Source organism: Schistosoma haematobium, chromosome 3, assembly GCF_000699445.3.
Source record: "Schistosoma haematobium chromosome 3, whole genome shotgun sequence".
Lineage (NCBI taxonomy): Eukaryota > Metazoa > Platyhelminthes > Trematoda > Strigeidida > Schistosomatidae > Schistosoma > Schistosoma haematobium.
Genome location: NC_067198.1, coordinates 14,480,271 through 14,501,962, shown reverse-complemented (window position 1 = coordinate 14,501,962; position 21,692 = coordinate 14,480,271). Strand labels below are relative to the sequence as shown.

The following is a 21,692-nucleotide window of genomic DNA, read 5'->3' as shown; positions in this document are numbered from 1 at the left end:
AATAATAACCTAAGGGGTAACACCCAGAAACTGGAAACACAACATAGCAAGACGGAATGTAGACACAACTTCTACTCCTTAAGAGTTGTCAAATGCTGGAATTCGCTGCCGGCCGAGCTAGTCCAAGCGACTTCTCAGGAGTCCTTCAAGAGGCAACTTGACCTATTCTTAAGGACCAAGGACAGCATCACACTATGATTTGCCGATTTCTTTTCCTCTTTTTTTGTTAACATACCTAGGTTCCTGCCTGGAGGATTTGGTGATCCCCTGCTACTAGACACGGAAGCATGTTAAGCGAAAGCTTCTTCTATTCCGTCCACAACCATTTGAACCATTTGAACACCTGTGGGCGCGTTATTTGGCTATTGCGTAACTGTAACAAAAACTCGTGATTAGCTTCTTCGTGCTTATTGTAATGTTTTCTAGTATATCTAGTGTTATTTCGCTTCCGCTCACGTATATTTTACTTCAAAAACTGCTAACACTGCTCGAGAAATATAATTAACCGGGGTTGTAATATAATCAAAACTATTTACTTGATTCATGTCTTTTTACTAGACCTCACATTTCTTTGGAATGGGTGATGATACTTCCAAGGTTCCCACATTATTTTAGTCAAACCATGTTTCCAGGCTTTTCGAGTACTCAGTCTGTGGGTTACAACGCCCGAGATATCGATGTTTCGCTACCGAGAAACATTTCTTGTTGATAAGTTTTAGATCTAGAATGGATTCCAAATAAACAACTTTGTGTATGAGCCACAATATACAAGGTGACTACAAAGGCTAAGCAACCACGCGCTCTCATAAAAGACAACTTTTTCGTCATATATGAGATCTGATTGTTGTATTTTATGAGCTCCAGCTAAGCTTGACTTGTACGGTTCAGGTGGCTGACTTTGGTTCCTAATTTTAGCTTTACCAAATGCTCTTCTCAATGCTACAAATACTCTATCACCTTAAGTTTTTGATAGGACTTAACAGAAATCAGCGGGATATTCAAATACATCTCTGTTATTGCTTTTAGGATATTGATGTAAATGGAATTAAGACAGCACTTATTACTATAAAATTTACTGCTAAATATCACATACAGTATTGAAGGGAATATAGTTCTATTTTTGTCCGTGGATCAAACTTTCTTTCGACCCATCTGACATTTATTAGGTTGCATTGTCTTCCGAACATTACAAAGTACTATAAATGGAACCAATGAATTTTTTCCCAGGTAAGAGTATAGTGTTTTTTTCTAACATTGAATAGCACCTTTTTCACTAGGAACAAGCGATATGACGGTTACAGATGTTTTACCAGCACATGTCGATGTATGCCCCCAGAATGTCGAAAAGTCCATTGTGGTACTTATTCAGTTAATAATAACTTTATTTGTATTCCTAGAGCTGTCAAATCGGTAATGTGCTTTACAGTAGCAAGTTAAAGTCTCCTTTGAGGGATTCTAAGTAAGAGTTTTTTTCATTATATGTGGTGACTATTTTAAATTTGAATCATGGGTTTGTAATAATTTTAAGCTAATAGTAGTTATTGTGATTTTTGGTCAATGTTTATACTCCTAAATTATTATGTTTTAATAACCTGGAGCTTGTTCGTACGTGCTGTTTATATTGCTGATTTGTTTAAAAATTTCAATACTTCTCCCAGAGTGATCTAAATAGCTTTTTTTTGTAGGTTGCCCGTTATCTTTTAGTGTAAAAATCTTGTTTGGAGAGCATTGGGACAAGGTCAGATTTATTATTATGGTAGCAGGCGACTTTTGTAGATTTACACATCATTTATTCTTTCAGAAATTTGAAATCCATGCACAATTAGTTTAAGATTAAAGATTACTAACTATTTCTAGTGACGTTCCTTATTAGGAACCTAGTTTAAAAATATGACGTTCCTTCTTTATGATACGTTCCTTAGTGTATCGTTTTACTAAGTTTTCCCATTATGTGTACAAATTAATAAATCTATAGCTAATCATCCATTCGATAATGTACGCTAGTTTCTCACATATTTTTGTGTACAGTTACTTTATTTCTGTGTTTTACTATGCTTTCCAGAAATTAGCAAACTTAATGCGATTTGTTAAGGTTAGCAAACATTAATATTTTTTGTTCGATCAGATGTAAGCTGACTTTACGAATTTACAGAAGTGAAAGACTTCGGGTGCCCTGAATTATTACCTACCGATTACGATTCTAGAATATAGGCATTTCTTGCTCTTTTCTTATTTTTCTTGTGATGGGATTTATGGCTTTGATGTTGCTGTTTCAAAATGTTCCACAGTGAGAATTGCAGTATCTTTAATCCACATTTTAATCAAGTCAGTCAGTTATTGATTAATCCTACTATCTAATGATGTGTGATAATTTTCATGGTGAATATTGAGAAGTACAGACGGAACTGACTGTCATGTTTGACAGAGTTGATCTTCGGAATCTACTTAAAGCATCCCAAGTCTAATAATCGCTCTTATACTTCATATGATTTAAATTTACTTGAGTAACGAGGAAATTTATTTCTTTATGTAGTTATGCTACTATAATTTACAACAAACGAACAAAAAGCGTTGAAGTTATTCACAAAAAGCCGGAGTTCCTTGAGCCTTGCTTTGATGGTATGTTATAGTTTTTACTGATATTGCTTTCAGATGACGTAATTGAGGTCCCAAATTCAGTGAAAGCTGATGTAAGTCAAAAAATTGTTTATTCTGTTCATATTTCAATTATCAAGTAATATAACTAGTTTAACTTGGAAGATGCTACCTTCAGTTGAACATAAGGAGATGTATTTGACTGTGAATCCAAACTCATTCTTTGATTGTTTCTTTTCAATAATTAGTCTGAATTTTCTTCTTGCTCTTCTAAGGTCTATTGATATTGGGAAATTATGTGCAAATCAGAGTAGTCTAAAATCTTATATCCGGTAAATATATAGAATTAATTTAAGCTATCAGTTAAATTGCCTGCATTATGTCAAGAAATGCTTATGAATCAATGAATATGACTAATAGGTTTAAAATACAAAATCGCTTTTATATATCCTCCGGATTTTGAATTGTCAGTTAAAATTTTTTTATATTTTATATGAATCAAACCCCGGCACAACTAACCTACTCTCATTTTGCTTTGCAGAGAGCCACTCTCATCAATGCTTTCGGTTCTGTCAAAAAACAACGTGCTTTACGTGAAATGGAAAGAAATCAAACTCAAAAGAATTCGGTGACCAATGCTCAGGTGATCGATCGAGCTATGCATGGTCAAACCAAATTAAAATATGATAACGAAGCCATTTCGAATAATCGTAAGACTTGTTTTATTACTTTCTGCCAAACTAGATTTTTAACGTTATTTCCGGTTATATATTTACGAAACTTTTTATTTGATAGTAATTAGTGCTGAATTTAGTATTCGAACTAAATTCGGGAATAGGCTTACACTTATTGTTTTTAAAGCATGAAGCTAAGTATAAAATTTTGCACCTAGTGAGCAAGTTACGTCATTGATCTAGGATTAACTAACTCGGATAAAACCTCTCGGTCCGATTTTCGTAGCCGTCTAATTGTACGTGAATTTTTCAATAAGCGTTAGCTACGATCTGTAACACATATATTTACGTCGTGAGTAACGGGAGTGAAAACCTATTGATTACTGATGAGTTTTTCATTGACGCCATGAAAATAGTTGATTTTACCTTTTAATTTCAAACACGTTTTGAATGTGCAGTTCTTTTATCTTCAGCATGGAGTGATAGTTTATTGGTTAAGAAATTCAGGTTTCAATCAGTATTGGGTAGCATGTTCCAGTTGCTCTCCATCTTTTGACTACGCTATTCATATGATTTCTGGATAGCGTAATGAGTCATCCAATTTGGTAATGTAACGCTCCTCGTTAATTTTTTGGTTGATCCGATTCACTTAATAATTAGACCGTTGGTTGAAAAAGTAAAATGTATTTCACTGTCAGAACTTGGATTACTCATTTTTCTTAAGATGCTGCGTGTTGACAATAAAATGTCATGTCATTTAAATTTACCCTTATTATATCTTGGCCTAGTAAACCCTTCCCTTCTTGTAATTATCTTGTTTATATATCTGAAGTTTACCAACATTTAAAATATGTTAGTTCCGATTATTTTGACTCGTCCTATGTTTAGTCCTTTCTCGACTTAGAAAGGGTAACGTAACATAAAAATTGCTTTGGTGAAATCTATACATTTGCCTCACGTAAAAATACATATATAAAGGCTTTCCTAAGTTCATTGTTACTTAGCCCTAATGTTTTACACTCAAATATGTCATAAAACTATTTTTGTCACTTTATTTAGCTGACAACGAAATGGATTGTTCTAACTCTCAAACCGATGAACGTCTCCGCCTTCTTCCACCAATAGTCTTGAAAGCTTCTTGTCCTGCGGATGTTTATCCTTATGAAAAATTAGTTCCTCCTAGAATTTCAGAAGCCTTAAATTCGGAGGTACAACGTATTATATCTGTTGATGTCAATTCGATTGATACTCTAATAAATAAGAGTATTTATCCGCAGTGGATAAAGAATAAGCTGTATAACTTGTGTACAACTAAGTCTGAAGGTTATACAAAACTTGTTACCGGTTTGGTGTTTCTCAGTCACATGTTTGCTTTGTTTCACTTGCCTAACCGAGACCTGATGCGCAAGGTCCCACTTCCAGATACACCAAATACTGTTAACAAATATCTTCTTACTCAGTTTACAGCATCAGTTAGTCGAAATGGTATGGGACGTCTAAAAGTACGGTATGTAAATTTTCCTCACTACTTTAATGATTCATGTTCGTTAACTGTTTTAAACTGCATAGGTTTTGATGAGATTGTGACAGTTCAATAATAATTATCTTTGTTGTACGGTAGTTAAACTACTAAATATAAAATGAAGGACATGTAAACTTGAGTTTGTCTATGGTCCGTGGGAAATCCTCCAAGATATGTTTGTGTGTCTAAAAATGTATTTCGGTAAAACATTTGGTAAGGAATCCTTCTAACCTACTATTACGCTTTGATTCCTGTGATTAATATCGTGAATAATTGTCATTCCTTTGAAAATCCTTTAATTGAAAACTATTACTGTGGAGGACCCACCTAGGGGAGTTGGAAAACCCTAACTACAAACCAATGGTGCACATGGGCTCCAGGATCCTAAAGGAACAAATGGCGTATGAACTTACTGTTGGTCACCGGCTACCGTGGGACCGAATCTCCTTACGTTGCTCCACTGACCTGTGGACTAGACTTCTAGGTCAACGGCTTGGGGAGTGTCCTCCTAATAAAAACCCCTGCTTTGTTCTGAGCGACCGGGCAGTATCCCAACCCTTACACAAATCGAATGGCGAAGTGTGGCGGATTGGTATTTGGTGCCTCCTTGTACTAATGTTTATTTGTTTAAAGAAAATAAATATCACCCTTTACGACTTCAAAGACCCTAACAGTGGTCATTAACAGTTTTCCAAACTTCTATTTTAGTATTCATCCCCACTTCCATGTAACATAGAAGATAGAAAAATTTCTAACGCTAAATTGCAAAAGTGGCAGAATCTGTACACCAACCTGTCAAATACATCATATTCATTTTATCCTACGGAAATATCTTTTCTTTTTAAAACTAGGCGAATCCCCTGTACATTCTCCAGAATTTTAGACAGCCCTTTATTCCTATAAACCAATGTATTCACTGGGGTTCACTACCAACAGTAGAAAAAGCCCCTGCCAATTCATTATTAACACCACTATTAATCACTATACCAACAGATGTATGCCTATCTACTTTGGAGACCTAGCAGTAATTAAGTATAACTTCGTTCATGGTATAAAGTTGATAACTTTCCTCAAAAATGTTTGGCTAACTGATTCAAATATTGTAACATTGGTCTGTGATTGTTCCTAACCAAGGTCAAAACAACAAATACCAGAATAAATGGACTTTCTGGTGTTTCACTCTAGTCGTAGATACTTACTTCATTTTTGTTTGTCATTTATGAATTCTGATTTTGTTTGTAATACTTTAGCGCAATGTCACCAATGCTTCGTGATAAATTGATTACGCACATGTTAGTCCTGATACTTCATTGTGACAATTTCAAGACGATGGTTGATAGTTTGACTGTAGACTTCAAAATCGGACGTGAAAGGTTAGTATTGCATTTCACTACTATACACATACAAGCTAATTGTTTTCCATATTATTCACGTAATTGCTATGTATTTGTATCATGCAAGTCAGCTGATGAATCATGAGATCCACCATTTTTAGGATAGCTCATCTCTTCGCCGTTTTTCTCAGAGCCCATACAGGTGGAGTCTTCACCAGGTATACTACATCCCATCAGCAGTATGAAGATATCAAGTGCGAAAATAATGAAGACATTTGGTGCTATCAAGTCAAACCTTATTTTCAGATGGCAACTTTAACCCATAACTATCTTTATAGTATAAGGCTTAGTTAACTTTGAGTGTACTACATACTTGAGATCCTAAGATACCTTTTACAAATAAAGACCACTTTCCTTCGACACTAGGTGCTTCACTTTGTATACAGTTTGTCAATTGTGATAGCAGATGATATATATCTCATAAATCGACTATCTAATAAATGTGGTGAGGAGCGATTCTTGACCAATGCATTTTCTATTTTGCTGTGGGGCGATAATTTAGATCCCTTTTTGACTGTATTTCACTAGTGTGTCATGTCTGTCAACTTAGATCGAAAATTTTAACGTAAATCCGGATTTGTTCATATAGTGCACACCCGATTTACTGCTCTGGAGACTGTTTTTTTTTACTTCGTTTCTTTGCATCCATTGCCCTACATTAGATATTCATGTGATAACAAATAATAGTTTTTGCTTCAGTTTTCTTTTACGGTCATAGATAGCCTGGTCGACTCGTCTTCTCATCATGAATGACTGCTACATTTCATTCCAGTGTTTTGACTTCGCGAACGATATTACTTAAAAGTCACTGATTTGGTAATAATGTTGGTTTCAGATTGGTTCACGGGTAATATCACACTTCTGTTGTAGGCAAGAATTTTACGGACAAATCGTCAGGTTTCTCATCTTATAACGTAATCCCCAGGACTTACAATTTCTTCTCTAGATACACATTATATTTGTGGACGAAGTCATCTCTATTATTTACTAGTGCTATTTGGTTTCAGATTGTTCAGAATATTTTATGATTCTTGTTGGGAATCGTTGAGTGATGTGTAGGATGTCATTCTTGTTATCACGTTTATCTCTGTTATATCTAAGTATTTAGTTAGACACTTTTATGGGGATTTATTTTTTTGTCTCTTAGGTTAACTCAGTTTTTCCAATATTTGGGATGTAAATGTTCAAAGGTTGAAAATACTCAAAACAAATCTGAATTGAACATAGTAGCTGAACTGGTGACACCCGTAAGATTACCGGATCTCAAGTCAAATAGAGCACCACATTGATTTTAGCAAAACAATTGGCGACTGTACATAAAGTTGTTCTTTTGTTAAATATTTCTTCTTTCTTTGCCTTGGACTAATTATCCAATTTTAATTAGATATGTCACTATCTATATATATGATGCGAAGTCTCACTGAATCAGTCACATGATTAGTAGAATTAACAAAAGAAACAATCTTGGGTGTTGTACTACAAGTTTTTTTAAAAACTATCAATTTAACACATGTACCTACGGGACCAAACATTGGAGGAACTCCTAGTGACAATATTTATAAAGTTTAGGAGGTGAGATTAAAAGAATGATAATGGTTGACTTGGTCTCCCAGTTACTAAGTTGCAAATTTAAGTTCCCTTCTACCTATCTATCTCAAACTGAGCAGCCAGGCAATATCACTAGCTCCCACATAATGTTCTAAAAGATATCAAGTATACTGATCTGTACTTGATCACTGAGTTGCATAGTCATCAATCAACTTAATGCCTAATTTGTCTGTAACGCGTCATGAATAGACAGACAACAGTTAAGCTCATCACTAACATAATATGCTAACCTAAAAGCAGATGAGTTAATAGGCAGTTTGGATTGGATAAAAGTATAATAAATGTCGTTCGGAAGATGTATTAATTTTAACACATAGATATTGGTACAAGGAGGCACCAAATACATATGCGCCACACAGATCTCATTTTATATGTGTGAGGTTTATGATACTGCCCGGGTACCCAAACCGAAGCAGGTGGTTTTCTTAGGGGGCCACACCCGGAGCCTTCGACCTGAAGGTCTGATTCACAAGGCAGTGGAACAACGTAAGGAGATGCATCCTCATGGTAGCCGGTGACCAACGATTTGTTCATACGCCACTTGTCCCTTCAGGATACTGGAGCCCATGGGCACCATTGGTTTGGAATCAGGGTTTTCCAACTCCCCTAGGTGAACTCTCCATGTCCACCAACCCGGTTAAAGCGCCGGACATTCGCTTTTCGTTTTATCAATTTCGTAAACAACACCCCCGCCACGAGAAGGCAGTGAGTAGAACTTCCCTGGAAGAGGCTATATACGCGTGGCCATGTGAGAGCGGACTCACCCCACTCTCGGCCGTACCAGGGCATTTGAGGGCTCGGGAGATATATATTTGTCTACTGAATAAAAGAAACCATTAAACAAACTTAAAACGATTCAATAAAAAACCTCTCTCGACGATGCCATTTACTAATGCTGTACAAACGTATTTATAATCAGTTTATACATTATAGTGTATACTTAAATACAGAGTTGCGTTATTAACAAGGTTATCAAGACTTAATTAGTTATTTTGAAGTGTTAATGCAAATGGAGAATTCGATAGTTCGTCGGGATTTTAATCTCGAAGCTCATGTAATCTGCTTAAACAGTATTGATTTGCTGTAAGTAGGTAAATCCGCATAGTGTATGTCACTATTTCTATAAAAACATGAAAGTTAGTGGTGTTGTTACCGTAGTCGTAAAACGTACATGCTTTAAAATGATATCATAGATAAAACCGCTCAAGATACCAAGAAATAATACATGGATAGTCAAGCAATGGAAAAATATGGAGCGTCAGCAGAAACAAAATGAATCTTTCCATCCATTCTTCTTAGTGAACGTACATGTTAAATTTTAGTTCTGCATTTGGCCTGGCTTATTTTAGGCTATCTATTTATGTGCTGTTTTTCGGAAAAGACGTAATCCCTTGACGTTTGACGAAGTGGGCCTTTCAATGCTTAAACTAGCATATATGCACTTGACTCAGTGATAAACTTAAACCAGGACCCACCTTGCCATAGATGCTGATAACGCTACAATATATGTCATTTTGGTGAGTATATCAATAAAATGAATCACTTAACAACTAGAAACTCAATTCCTAAGTGTCTAGTTTCCTCTGGTCATCCCAAGCTTTTAGAAAGTTCACTCGATGTTATTTAGAAGTACGGAGTATCTTGTTTAAATGTCCCCATTTGTATGTACACACTGCAAACGATGTAGCCAACGAATGGTAAGGTCTAAGTAGAAACGTACTTTGCATATTTCCTCTTACAACTATGATTTCCGATTTTTAATGTCAGATTACTTTACGTTGATTTCCCAACAACGCTGGTGTTTTTTAAAATTTTCTAATTACACTCCGACCTAAAAAAACTCTTCCACCTTCTTAGCTTTATTATTTTTATTAGGAAACATTCTTAAATTAATGCTGACGGTTGATCACTACGTACTATCTAGAGATCACTTGGCGTTAACTTAATACATTTCTTTCAGGCCACTCTTCAAGCCTCGGATTTTGAGTTGCAGAGAATTTTGCTATTATTAACTTTGTTGTGGATTGCTTTTAAATCACTATTTAACTGCATATTTCTCATCAGACATTACGGAAAAATATACTGCATGATCATTAATAAATATTTATTAATTCAGTATCTTTGTAATGTTAAAATAAAATAAATTATGCAAAAGTATCCAGTCCAGATATGCGTGAATAAATATTAACAGCAAACAACTATCAACTATACATAATCAAGTATTAGAACACGTGGAATTATAGCTCATCACTTTTTAAAAATATTTACAATCAGAGAACATAGTATTTCTCTTTAATTCGTATCACAGTTAACACATTTGAAATCATTCACTAAAATAAACGGAACTGGTAGAAATGACATAAAAAAAGTGTGAAATTCCATTTCATGATAAGCGATACCACGTAAATTACGATAGCAGCTGTTACTGGCCACAACAGAACTGTTGTACGCTTGAGAAACGGTAAAGCTGAAATGTAACAAGAGATGTTATTTGTTATTGGTCATATGTGACTGTAACATCCAATACCCGATATTTGGTGTCAAACATGATATCTATCCTAAACAATCTTCAATAAACATCTGGATGGGAGCAAGTATGCTTAAGGTCATTTCAGATATTCACCGTATGAGAGACTCAACAACGAACGAACTTTATCAAATATGTCTATTATTCACAGCCTATCTATTAATAACTTTAGAATTGACCACAGTATATCTAACCAGTTAAGATCTGGACATTTCATCCCCAACTTGTTTACTTTTATTCTTTTCCCTATTTATCTTAATGATATCTTTGTTCTGTTGTTTCCCTTTTCTATAAAACTATAATGGTCTATATCGAGTGGCTGAAAGTCAAGTACGCATACTGAAAAATCGGAACATTTTTACTTACAAAATTTTTGTACATTCTACCATAAATAACGAATTCATTAATTGACCTAACCGACCACGGATAACTAACTTCACGGTTAGCAGTTACGATAAAATGAAATAAAACAGTAATTCTATTTTTCTAAGGTAGTTGCACACAATCGTAATAAAAAAATATCAAGAAATGATTGGCTAAATACAGGTAAAAATGCAATGTGAACTTACTACGGTAACCCAGGAATGTGATATAGGTGTAGTAAGTGAAACTCGTCAACCAAAAAGTATTACCCAGTAACCTCCCGATGAACCAGTTTTGGAGAATAACTAGATATTTAGAGAAAAAACGATTTAAGTCAAAAATATTGGAAGAAATATGTGACAATAATTTATTGTTTTCTAATCTGTTGAAGAAATTGAAATGGTGATAAGATATGGCCACTTGCTCTTCATGTTGATATTGTATGGTATATGCGTATGTATACTTATCGACAGGATAGTGTTTCGATTATTATGAATTCTGATGCATTTGTGGCATTTCTATACAGCCAAATTTGAAATAATATGTTATGTACAGTTATTTACAAGTTGCTAAGTCGGAAAAGTGAGTACATCAAATAGTATTCTGATGTAGTCAACTATGTAATACTTTGTGGTTGGTGCGAAATGCCGTTTCGTAGGAGAGTGCACGTACAAGTCACTACCATTTGATTTTAAATGTCTTTTAAACACTTTCTGAGCACGGTGTAGTCAAGTAATTAGTGCGAACGATAAGGCATAAAGTACAAAATAAAAAAAGTTGGTCGATCAAACTAAACCTCTATCAAATGGGGCTAACAAAGGAGTATGTTAGGAGGTTGAGAACAACTAAACAAAAATAGCAATAAACCGTTGAGTTATCAACTGTTGATAAGGCGTGATGCAATCAGGCTCTGGTTTTTAATCTCAAAAACTAATTATAAATATATATAGTGATCTGATTGGTTATGTGTATAGTGTCGAGAAATTGCGTATTGTGAACAAATAAAATCAAAAGAATTTTGAAGTTAGCAAACCTACTGTACAGAAAAGGTAACTGTAACAAGTGCAAAATGCACAATGCCGGAAAAAATCCATTTAAGTGAACATCAAAGGCGTATCCCCATTCAACTTCCGGATCGGTTTCAACAAAAGGTCCCAATCCATTGAGTTGTGGACGACTTTTGGATGAATCAAGGAAGAAATGATTCGTAATAATCCAAAAGAATGTTGCCTGGAGAAGACTAATTGCAATAAAATCGACGAATACGACCCATAGGACGAACTCAACTGACTGAATTGCATTTAACGACATACAAAAGGCAAACCCCAACGAAGTAACTACAGTGTATTGAGAAATGAAGCAATTATTTAGATTTGTTGAAAGGATTTTGGTGTGAATAGCTTACAACGGTTCATTGAGAAAACAAATAAACTTTGGCTAAATATGTATTTCATGAATAATGATTGACAAAGTACTTATTTGGAAGTTGAAGCAATGGGATTAAAGCTTTAATAGGACAGGTGTTAATGAGTAATAACTTTTAGTCTGACTTTGCATCAGAAACGAATCTTGAGTTTAAGTCTTCGAATGAAAAAAGAATTATTTAAATACAATGCTATCAATCTATAAGAATTAAGGTACAATCAATACGGTAACTTGACACAAAATTAGATAAAAAAAATAAATAGTCAAACAACTGACTGCATTTGAAGTTTAAACAACTAAAAGTTATTTTAGTTGCTTTTTTCGAAACAACAAACAATATTTTAAATAAAAACAATTTCGTCGACACCGTTTTTGACAACCTTAGCTTAGTATACATTAGTCATCCTATGATTTTAGGAATAAACTGCGTTGTCACACTTCTCAACTCGTTAGTGGATATGTAACCTGAATGAGATCATATCTTTGAAATATCCCATTTGTACCTAACTTAAAGAGTCCGAGTATGACAACTATATTATGACATCCAATTCAAATTACTAACTACAACAATCTATGACTAAAGGCAGTTAGTCATAATCAACATAGAACCTGAGGCGTTGGCCCAAGTTTCAACATCATATCAGCACAGCAAGCTGAAGTTAACAAACTGAATATCAAAGAAGTGGTGACATTAGTGACCCCACTACAACTGATCTTGAGCCACGTCACAACGTTTTCAACAACTGATGACAATAATTGCGAGAACCTCAACCAGATTATCTTCACTTAGAAACACGTCACAGATCACTAGGCAATGACCTTGCATACTGATAGTACTTCTTGGTTTGCTTGTCCCTAGCTTTCCTACAACTTCCTGCTCTTGTGAACATTGGGCATTAAGGTAGGCGGTGGCTGGCCATATGAAATACGTATTTCAACCATCACAGTTAAGGGAGATTCGTAATCGTATTAAATGATTTGTTATGAGTGTCTAGTACCCTGTGTCTAAAACTAGCATTGCTCACTCAAACGTCTTAACATTCAACAGCAATCCTTCGAGGGCACCTATGATTGGACACCTGTAACCACCATATCTCCTTTACATATAAAGATCAAAATTTACAGCAGTGAAGTAAAGTAGAGAGGTTGTGCAGTATACTCGCATGTTGTTTCGGAGATAACTATTTCGTCTATGCCACAAATTAACAATTGAAAAGAGGGCTTTTAGAATATGTATGATGTCAGACATCAATTCACCAGAGCTGACATGAAGTCCGAAGAAAACGAAGTATATCATATGGATATGGATAAAATAACAGATGATTCGAAACTATTTCTGCGGAAAATGATGAAATCAGGTCGTTACTCAGAATCAAAGTGAGCATCCTTAGGCTATGGAATACGGCATATTACACAAGTAGTTAAAAAAAGACTAACCCGAAATAAAAAAACGATAACTGAATATATGTGCACATAAATTAAGTAAATAAATTACCTGGGATTACTTCAGTTACAAAAGAACGAATGATAAATCTGCGACATGGGTGAGATTAAACTCATGATTAGTATACTCAAAAATACATTCTCATGATCAGAAAAGCGTCTTTTCAGTCGTTTATAATCAACCGAGTAAACAGTTGGAATTCTAACATAAACAAATGTTTTTACATAATCCGCGATTCAGTGGAACAGCGGGACAACTGTCAAAGTACCCGATCTTTAGTCATTAAGTACCTGTTTGAACCTTGTTTTAGCCAATACAGTTAGAGAAACTGGACGGCAATATTATTTATCACTCAAAAGATCTTATTTCAGTTTCATCGTTAATCTAATTTCAAAAAATACGTAAAAATATATGCGGTGCAGTTGGTGTAATAAGCCACCAGAATGGTAGGATGTAAAATGTAACTGCTTTTCTAGCACAATCTATCTTGTGTTTTGCATGGTTTACCACCTTTATAGAGAATGTATAGATTCTGGCAATATGTATTACTGCTTTCAGGACGTTTTAAAAATTCGTAAATCCCATCAAAACGCACAGCATTTGAAACGGAACGAAGGAAGTCAGGGAAAATTTACTGAGACTTACAGATCAAGAAAACCATCATCAGGACTAGAAATGCTGGATCATCCCTTGCCCATTGCTGTCGCGAACCTGAAGATTTTACATATTACAAACGATGTACATACATTTGCGATAATTGAAATTCCTGAACACACGTTGCGGCCCAACAAAGAGTTGCCACATCTGCCATAAAGCATATTCGAAATCCATGTGTCTAACATGAAACAGTCGGCGGAAGTATCGACTGCGCTTCTCTGCTGCAGATAGTATTCTTTTGACTGAATGTGAGGTACATGAGTTGGAACAATTAAATATCCTTTCAAGCATAGGTTTTGCAGTTTGACCAACTAATTTGCTGCAAGTAGAATGCCCAAGATTAGTCATCAAAGATCATAACGCCAAATACTGTAGATCCCGCTAGATTCAATTACCAATGTTAAGTTTATCGTGTAATATCAGAAGACCGTAAATGAAACATATAACGCTTTCGCTTAACTATCTGTTTCCCATAATGAATAAATCTCATGTATACCCAAATAGGGGCTTTCACTCATTAAAATGAAAGCAAACGATATTGTATATATTTCATTTTTAAGTAGTATGCGTCCAAATCTCTATTGAGGTCAACATATGATAAATAGAAGGAGTTTTGGGGATAGAATTTTGCAGTTCAATGCTTTACGAATTTTTCATTGCATGTTGATTAATAATTATTGGTTCATATGTTCACGTCAAACTCTTAAAAGAAGACATGAATTTTGTTCAAATTTAGTAAGTAGTCTAGGGAAAAAGGAGCCTTAAAAACGTTTCGGAACGAAAGATGCAGATGTGAAGAAGCAGTGGCTGGTCATCCTTCATAGTCGAATTTTTGGAATGTCCGTTGTATTGGCTGATAGTTTGAAGGGTTTAACTTTGATGGAAAGGACCATAGTCTCATCCTATATATAAAAGTAACATTTAAATACCCTGTTTGAGCCTAAATTCAAAGATACGATATTGCACAGCCAATTTTTAAACTTCAATATTATACAGCTGTCAGAAAACTAGAAACCGAGAAGAAAAATATTACACATCTCTCTGATTTTATTTAGGGCTCTAATGCCGGAGGATAGCTCTCTAGAGAGCAGGGGAGCGTCTGATAAGGAAAAGTTGGACAAATAGTACACAATGCATGGAGCTAGTACCAGCCCAAACAACCTTAGCCGCCCACATACGGTCCAAAACTTGAAGAAAGGTAAATCCTCTCGATTAGTAGAGACCGTAGGTCTAACGGTTCCCAAAAATTCAACTTGGAAAGGAGAGACCATTGAGAGTGAGTGATGTTACTAGCAGATAAATAAACACCAAAGAACGAACCAGTATGGTGGTTCACGGAGTGCCCGAAATGGTGGGTAGTGGTAAGGGCAAAGCTCAGGGACGCGGTGGCCATCATGTAGTATCAGCCTGCCCACCAACATACTGGTGAGTACACTCTGGCTACCTCATCCGTTACACTTTACGAGCACTTCGTCTTCGCATCTGATGGCTGTAAACTTCGGGAACCGAAGGGACCAAACTGAAACCATTCAAGCTTAGAATAGCTCGAAGAATGACCCCTTCAGCCACGTCATAGGCAGTGGGAGCCGACCTAAATAGGTAAGGCGACGGCAGAAAAGCTTAACAAAAGCATATCGGTATTAGTCAACCCCGACCAATAACCCACGATACAGGACAGAAATTAAGGTCCCACTAATTGAACGCTCTATACAGAAGAGGAAGAATGTAGTTGACAGTTCATATAGAACTGGTCGACCAACTTTAACCAATAATTTATTCCATTAGCGGCTTGTCACAGCCATTAGAACTTCACGGCCGATGGAACATTTGGATGGCCATAGTATAGCCGTGTTTAACGTAGCCATAAACAAAATGCCTTGGAAGGATGAGAATGCACCCTAACTCATTTAAAACAGAGCGAACTACACAACTACGATGGAGTATTTTCAACGCTCCTCATAGCCACGAGAAAGGTTAAAGCTAACGATGGATGACCACTGGGAAATCGTGAGGGATATCATTCTGATTTCTGTACTTTGCAAAATACCTCAGGCAACATAACCGGTAATAAAAAATCCCGAGTTATGTGCGGCACAGAACGCAGGCTATATGTCAGTAGGAGAGCTTGGCATAAGTGAGAAATCTCCCTAAGTGATCCTCATTGTAGCGCTTACTTGGTACTGAGAAACAGATACAACGCTGAAGTCTGAAGCGATAGGTATTTTTAGGCAAAACTAAAATGTAAGGTAACTTTAAATATCTCTACAGATTCTTGACTAAAAGAAAACCTATGAATCATGAGATCTCTGCTCTCAAGGAGCTAACTGGCATAGATCATACCATTTTAAAGATGGTAGAAATCGTCGGTCACAACTTCACCGACCAGTTAATCTAGAAACCTACAAGAGTGTTACCTGACAATCCGGGGAATATTCAACTAAATCCCGGGTTAGTACTAAGAAAACTAAAAATTCCTTCACTCGTGAAAGTTATCAGGATGTGGTAAGATCTGGTAAAGACTTACTTGAGTTTTAAAGGGATTTTAAAACAATCAAAAAGCGGACAGTAGGCAATAGGTTAAAACTATCAAAATATCATACGATGGACATTTCGCTACACAGGACACAAACAACTTACGTCTTCCATAAAAGAACGCTGCTGATTGTCTCCTTAGAGTGTAATCTCATGCTCGTAACCAGGGGGCTTATACGCCAGTCAAAACTACATAGGAGATGCAGCCAAAGCAAATAAAACACTCCACTTTATTGGGAAGACAACTTGACGCAATAACCTAAAAATTGTCCCAAACTCATTAACACATTAAGCACACCAAGTCACCCCAACACAAGCATTCTCCCAGAACATCGCCACACCACTCGAGGCAACATCCGAAAGACTATACATCAAAGAGTGGAAACCATGGCGCGCTGCCACTTTTTCACCCTAAGAGTCTCACCCACGTGTAACGCAGATTCGAAGTGGCCATAGCCTCCTCAGTGGACGGCTTCAGGAGGAGGTCCGACAAACACGTACTCGCCCATGTTTTACTATCTCCTGTCTGAACCAGCTGTGCCTGATGAATGTCTCGTAACTTGCCTACTGTTTTCATTACGATACTCAGTAAGTACTTCCTATTTCGCTTATTATTATCTCTGTTTTCCCTTTTATTCTTGCACTTTGGTCTTCTCACACCGTCTGGATCACCAAGCAATTAACTTATCCATTTCGTGAAAAAATCGTGTTCTCTTAGCATCGGAATTTGTTACTATTAATAACACTGTGATCAGTAGCAGCCAGTGACTGCAGAACTGTTGGTATCCAGAAGCTTCACTGAACTGAGACGAACGCACTCACTAGAATTACAAGATTTTCAAATTCACAAATAACTATCAAACCGATCAGAATCAGTAGTGAGTCGGCTAGATTGCCACCCACTGGATACTACCAAATACCTGGAAAACCACCGAAACATCATGAAGTGAGCGTAAAGAAATTAATCCGTCTATACAAGCTGGTGACAAATATATTGGATATTGGTCGCTTTACGATTCAGAAGTACTGTCCTGACCTTGTTTTTAATCCTCGAATTTTATGTTGTGTTCGTACGCAACAAAAGTACCATTTTTGATCTATATGACCTGTCCTGAGCTTAACTTTCGGTAGATTATCTTACTCCTTGTGCTTTATCCGGGTTAATAGTTCACTGTGGTTTTTCCTCAGCTTAATATTATATCTTAAAAGTTCTTCATATTACGGTCAGTTTTAGTTCATCTTTATTTTGCCGCTACTCGTTTTTATCCATTTTATCCGTTTAGACTGTATTATTCATGACCATGAACTCTTGTTAAGGTTTGTTTAGCGGCTTATACTTTACCTTGGTCACTAAGGTCACTTGTGAGCAACCTGAACGCTGTTTTGTTATCACCCTTGGCATGCAGCATGAGTTTCAAAATGCATGCACAGACCTTACAGTAATTGCCCACAACAGTCTTGTTAAGCTAGATCGGAAGTGGGTATGTGGCATATACGACGTGAATGCTGCGGATTTGCTGATCAGTATGATCATTTTCCCGATAGGTCTGCGGAAGCAATTGTCAACAACCCTGATAAAGGACAGCCATAAGATATATAAATAAACAGGGGGACTCACTGAGGTAAAGGAGTGAGACTTCAGCAACATTGGTATGCAGCAACACAAGTGAGAATATTATGAGACTAGAAATCGCCACTGCATTGACGGTGTTAAACTCAATAAACCTGTGTCCTCTGGCACAGACTCTCCAGGTGCGACTGTGATTCCCAAAATGTTTACTGTAGGTGACTGGTTCCTCGTCGACAAGGTTAAAATGGATCAAAAGTCACCGTCAAAATCGCTGAACAGCAGGTTTGTACGAAAATCAGCTGATAAATCAACCGTGACCTCTGCCCCCAAGATTGTCCAAAGAGTTAACAAAATGTAAGGAAAGTCGGACCGCAGTATAACTGCGGAAAATGGCTCCAACACCAAAGTACGCAAAAACGTGGGAAAAAGATCGTAGTTCACGATGATTCTCTCATTATCATGAATCTTGATGACAGCTCTGAGCTTCCTTTCACTCTGCAAACAGGAAAGACTGGATGCTCTGGTACGAAAAATTGAACAGGAGGCAAAAAAATCTCGAGATTGAGCCATCAACAGTTATTCAGCTTAACTAGGGGAAGGATAACAGACATCAAAATCATCCAAGACTACGTGAAATAACGTTTACAAACTGTTGTGGCATGGAGGATGTTTCGCTGGTCAGTCGCTTGTCAAAATCAGAATCGTATATCACGATACTGACTGATAAACCATATCCTCAGCGCAATCTCGTCAAGGAAGAAATATCGTTGTGCGTGGTGTCCCAGAAAATATGGACCTTAAATTTACAGCCCTTGAAGCTTAAGAACGTATTAACCTAACAAACGATGTGATTATCCAAGACCCCAACCAATGAAGACAACCTCCCCATCCTCTCAGATGGTGGCTCCCACTCTCTAAGAATTTCTCATTAGCAAAAGCCGGTCGCCAACTGGAATCTACATACATCCGGACAGGTCACATGGTGCAAGGATTAGGCACAAATCAATATCTTGACTAACTATTCCACCTATTTTCGGTCAAGAGCAAAGAAACTACGTAGAAGGGATAGGGACTAGCAAATTGAAAAACCTTGTGTACGTGGGTTGTTTGTCCATTCTCTCAGGGCTCATTCAGATAAACAGGATAGGGAAGCTCATGCGTTTCACGTCGAAAAGAAGAACTGCCTCCAAACTAACGCTGAGAGTGTACCGAATAGAAATGGATGATTTTCATGAACCAATTAACTATAATGATAATCATCTGACAAGAATAATTGAAATATGAGCATCTTCTCAAATTACAGACTAAGAGCTTACACACCATGCATTTGTTCCGCAACGATGGAAAAATCAGAACGAGGAGTGCAGCAACCCTTTATCTACGATCTTGCTTAGTGGCACATCAATTTAACACCTAAGAGTTTGAGTAATCTACAGGAAGCCGACTGCTAACACAAAGTATGGCAATCAAATGTCGTGTTTATCCCTCTCTTTTCGTCTCGGATGCACTCATATATTGAGTGTAGAAGACTTCAATCTTCCTAAAGTCCATTTCGTTGTGCACACATAAAGTGAAGTTGACAATTCTACTGACACCCGGTAATCAAACTTCATTCTAGATCGGGGATTATTCGGAACAGATCGGTTGCGAAATATTCAGACGCCGTCGTGCCTAGACTGCATTTTTACGAACGAGGAATTCTTAATTGTCAACCTCTCATTCTTTTTTTACCCCAGGAAAAAGTGATTATACCTTCGATTTTATCTGCAAAACGGAGCTAAATCATCATATTAACAACATGAGTTGGAATTAAAAACGACCTTACAGTCAATCTACAGCAGGTTGACTGGGACACTCTTACTTAAATTAGTGTGAACACTCACTAGAATTTCTTACTGCACACGATATTATGTACTACAAAAAAACCTGTCCCACAATCAGTCTTCGAAACTTAAAAGCAACACACAGTCATAAAGAATAACGCTCTTTGAATACTAAGATGCAGAAGGTACTTCAAGGCGGAATGCAAGCGAAGTGGTGACGGCATCACATATAAGCACTTCAAACAAGAAAGGAAACGATGCACAAAGGCAGTAAGAAAAGACAGACTTCAGTATCAAGTAGAGCCAATCGATAAATTCGTCTCCAATCAGAAGAGCTTATTCCATCATGCGACCTCCTTTCAATAAGCGAAAACCGAAGTTGCTTGTTGATATAAAGAGTCAATGAGAAGTAGTGAAGGGTCAGTAGACAGTAACCAGAGGTGACCTGAAGGTCGATTGCATTTCGTCGGGGTCAATAGGTCATTTTCCTAAAGATAGATCGGCATTTATACAAGTGAGATTTCCGTATTCCATTTGGTAGCCTGATATACTTTCCTGCCTATTCTTGTGTTCTCGCTCAAATAGTCAGTTTAGTGTTACAGCATAGCAAACGTGCATCAGCATTAGATATCGAACACCACACATCACAACACATAATGTTAGGTTTTAACGAATCAGCCAAAAACGACGGTGATGGCACAACGCACTTGACAGACTACGTCGAAGAGAGCTTCACCTGAAACTCAAAAGAACCCTCGGAATTGAGCCTGTCTTGGTGTATCAGAAACTACAGCATCTAAACAAGGACATGTCTCTTGGTCCGGATATGGTTCATTCTGCTACGTTGAAAGAAACGTCTCTAATCTTGGCAAAGTGCTTTGTGTGAGGTACGACCTCGAGAAATTGAAAGGTGGTGCATATTAAACCAATTTTCAGAAAAGGCTGACGCAGTGAACCTCTAAATATGTCAAAGGTATTCGGTGTTTGATAGTGTCTTATAATCGTAGTATACCAACCGAGTTACATCAAAAGTCAGAAACGAAGTGATTCGAAGATATATTTGGAAGAATATAAATATATCGGGAAGCGTTTTGTTTAAGCTGGCTAAAGGTTTCAACGGGTGTGTAGCACGGCTCATCGACCCGTGATTTGGTAAGGATGCGTGACGGGACGCCTTCAGCTAGGTGTGTCCATCAAAAGTAATGATGTCAGCATTAAATGCCGAGGACTTACAGAACTTTTCATTTTGAGGATTTATTTACCGCTACTACTTTAAGCTACCGGTCGGCAACATTTCCCCCAACACCCGCAGAAGTTACAGAGTCCATTATATACGATGTTCTACGTGAATGTTTATGATCCATAAACTTCTTTCTACCTCAACAGATCAGTTTCAGGAAGAGTCACTCTTATATAACAAACCTGCTGACCACAGTAAACAACAATCCTTGATCGCAAAGAGGAGATTGGTGCCATATACTTGAATTTCTCAAAAGCCTTTGATAGGGTCAACCACAAATGCTTCTTCAATAAGCTCAAAGTTCTCGGTGTAGTGACT

The 21,692-nt window shown here is 36.8% G+C and overlaps 2 protein-coding genes across 2 annotated transcripts; one reads left to right on the top strand and one right to left on the bottom strand.

Annotated features, from left to right (window-relative positions):
• The first annotated feature begins 357 nt into the window (after positions 1-357).
• Positions 358-7,523, top strand: MS3_00005070 (uncharacterized protein). Its single transcript, XM_035733371.2, has 10 exons — positions 358-412; positions 1,027-1,227; positions 1,263-1,357; positions 1,398-1,459; positions 2,534-2,619; positions 2,653-2,690; positions 3,137-3,305; positions 4,329-4,776; positions 6,042-6,164; positions 7,333-7,523. Exons 2-10 carry the CDS (start codon positions 1,203-1,205, stop codon positions 7,472-7,474), a joined length of 1,188 nt encoding a protein of 395 aa, XP_035587296.1. The 5' UTR covers positions 358-412; positions 1,027-1,202; the 3' UTR covers positions 7,475-7,523.
• A 2,357-nt stretch (positions 7,524-9,880) lies between these two features.
• UNC50 (Protein unc-50) lies at positions 9,881-14,756 on the bottom strand. Its single transcript, XM_051213092.1, has 5 exons — positions 14,299-14,756; positions 14,198-14,263; positions 11,721-12,020; positions 10,890-10,988; positions 9,881-10,260 (listed from the first exon to the last, which is right to left on the bottom strand). Exons 1-5 carry the CDS (start codon positions 14,555-14,557, stop codon positions 10,124-10,126), a joined length of 861 nt encoding a protein of 286 aa, XP_051069032.1. The 5' UTR covers positions 14,558-14,756; the 3' UTR covers positions 9,881-10,123.
• Positions 14,757-21,692: the final 6,936 nt, after the last annotated feature.